The sequence below is a fragment of the Apodemus sylvaticus genome, chromosome X (assembly GCF_947179515.1).
Source record: "Apodemus sylvaticus chromosome X, mApoSyl1.1, whole genome shotgun sequence".
NCBI lineage: Eukaryota > Metazoa > Chordata > Mammalia > Rodentia > Muridae > Apodemus > Apodemus sylvaticus.
Genome location: NC_067495.1, coordinates 36,761,674 through 36,763,092, shown reverse-complemented (window position 1 = coordinate 36,763,092; position 1,419 = coordinate 36,761,674). Strand labels below are relative to the sequence as shown.

At 44.9% G+C, this 1,419-nt stretch overlaps 1 protein-coding gene across 1 annotated transcript; it reads right to left on the bottom strand.

Annotated features, from left to right (window-relative positions):
* Window positions 1-251: 251 nt before the first annotated feature.
* LOC127674364 (melanoma-associated antigen 10-like) lies at window positions 252-1,199 on the bottom strand. Its single transcript, XM_052170151.1, has one exon. The coding sequence runs from the start codon at window positions 1,197-1,199 to the stop codon at window positions 252-254; it is 948 nt and encodes a 315-aa protein (XP_052026111.1).
* Window positions 1,200-1,419: the final 220 nt, after the last annotated feature.

The window sequence follows — 1,419 nt, the reverse complement described above, 5'->3', positions numbered from 1 at the left end:
GAAATTCTTCAAACATGAAAAAAATGCCATGCATACAATACAAAAGAGGGAAACTTACAGCTAATGGATCTTGTACTAAGAGTATTAACATTTTGGAATACCAAGAACCCTAAAGTCACTCAACCAGAATACAAATTGAATGCTTAATGTTCTTTTCCCACCAACTCTCACATGAGGGACAATAATTGGAGCAGTGATCTGTCTCATCTGATGTTAGAGGAGAATTGCCAGTGCACTAGAATGTGTGCAGGTCACTGATATTGAAACAACTGCTGGAAGATCCAGGCCTCAGCCCTGTCTATCTCATCCCTTAAAGCCTCTGCATACTTTAGAGGGTAGGCTCTGGGGTGAGTCTTATTAATACTGGCAAAAAACTCTAAGACTTTCATTTTGGTGGTTTCTGCAAAGGCCCTTGGGCCCCACAGGAACCCATGGCTAGGAGGATCACTATTGGGCACCAGCCTGTATTCCAGGTAACCTTCCTGAACAAATTCCTCAGAGATGAGCCTCCTGGTGTCTTTATGTATGTAAGGATCCCTCCCCACATACAACCTTATGTTATTCCACATTTCCCAGAGAATCTCCTTGCTTACATAATTTCCTCTCATGAAAATGATGCCCAGTACAGTTATGAGGATGCCTGTCTTGGGCATACCCTGGACATCAGTCAGCATCCCATCATAAGTGATGCCCAGGGCAGTGACAAGGTTATAGGAGTGGACAGATGGATCCACTTCTACTATGTCAAGGCCAAAGACCAGCTTCATACACTCAGAGGCCTCACTGAAGATCAGAGGATAGTACTCATCATACTCTCTACCAATACTTTCCAACATTTCTGCCTTGGTGATGAATGCATTCATTTGATATTTGGTAAGCAGAAAGTCCACCAAGTCATACACCTTTACATTCTGGGCATTGTGCAACAAATACAGTGGGTCTTCCAGCTCCTCTAATTGTTTGACTGAAGCTTCCTCAGATGAGCCTTCAGGAATATAGGCCAGTGCCACACAGGGAGACGAGGCTCCCTGAGGACTCTGGGGAGGACTTGGGACACCACTACCACACACCATATTTGAGGTGGTGGTGTATACCTCTTCCTCTGCTGTTTCCATGTTAGCCTGGGCATTGTCAAACTCCTGCTGGGCCTGAGCACTCTCTTGGAGGTTGTAGTTCTGTGAGTTATCGGATTCAGCCATTGTAATTTTCCTTGGTAACAACAGACAAGATAGTCTACCAGTCAAAGCAAGGTGGATACACAGGCCTGTTGGAGAAAGGAAGAGAGTGAGTGGACTGTTATGGCAGACCACTTCACACAGCCTTCAAAAAGTCATGTTATTTGAGATCTCCTGAGTCGGGCTCTAGGGTCACAAGACTCCAAGTGATCCTAGAATCCTGAAAGCCTGAAATAGGAAGAGA

Bases quoted from the DNA above. Each gene is read 5' to 3' on its own strand.
- LOC127674364 (XM_052170151.1), bottom strand. From the start codon at position 1,199: ATGGCTGAATCCGATAACTCACAGAACTACAACCTCCAAGAGAGTGCT.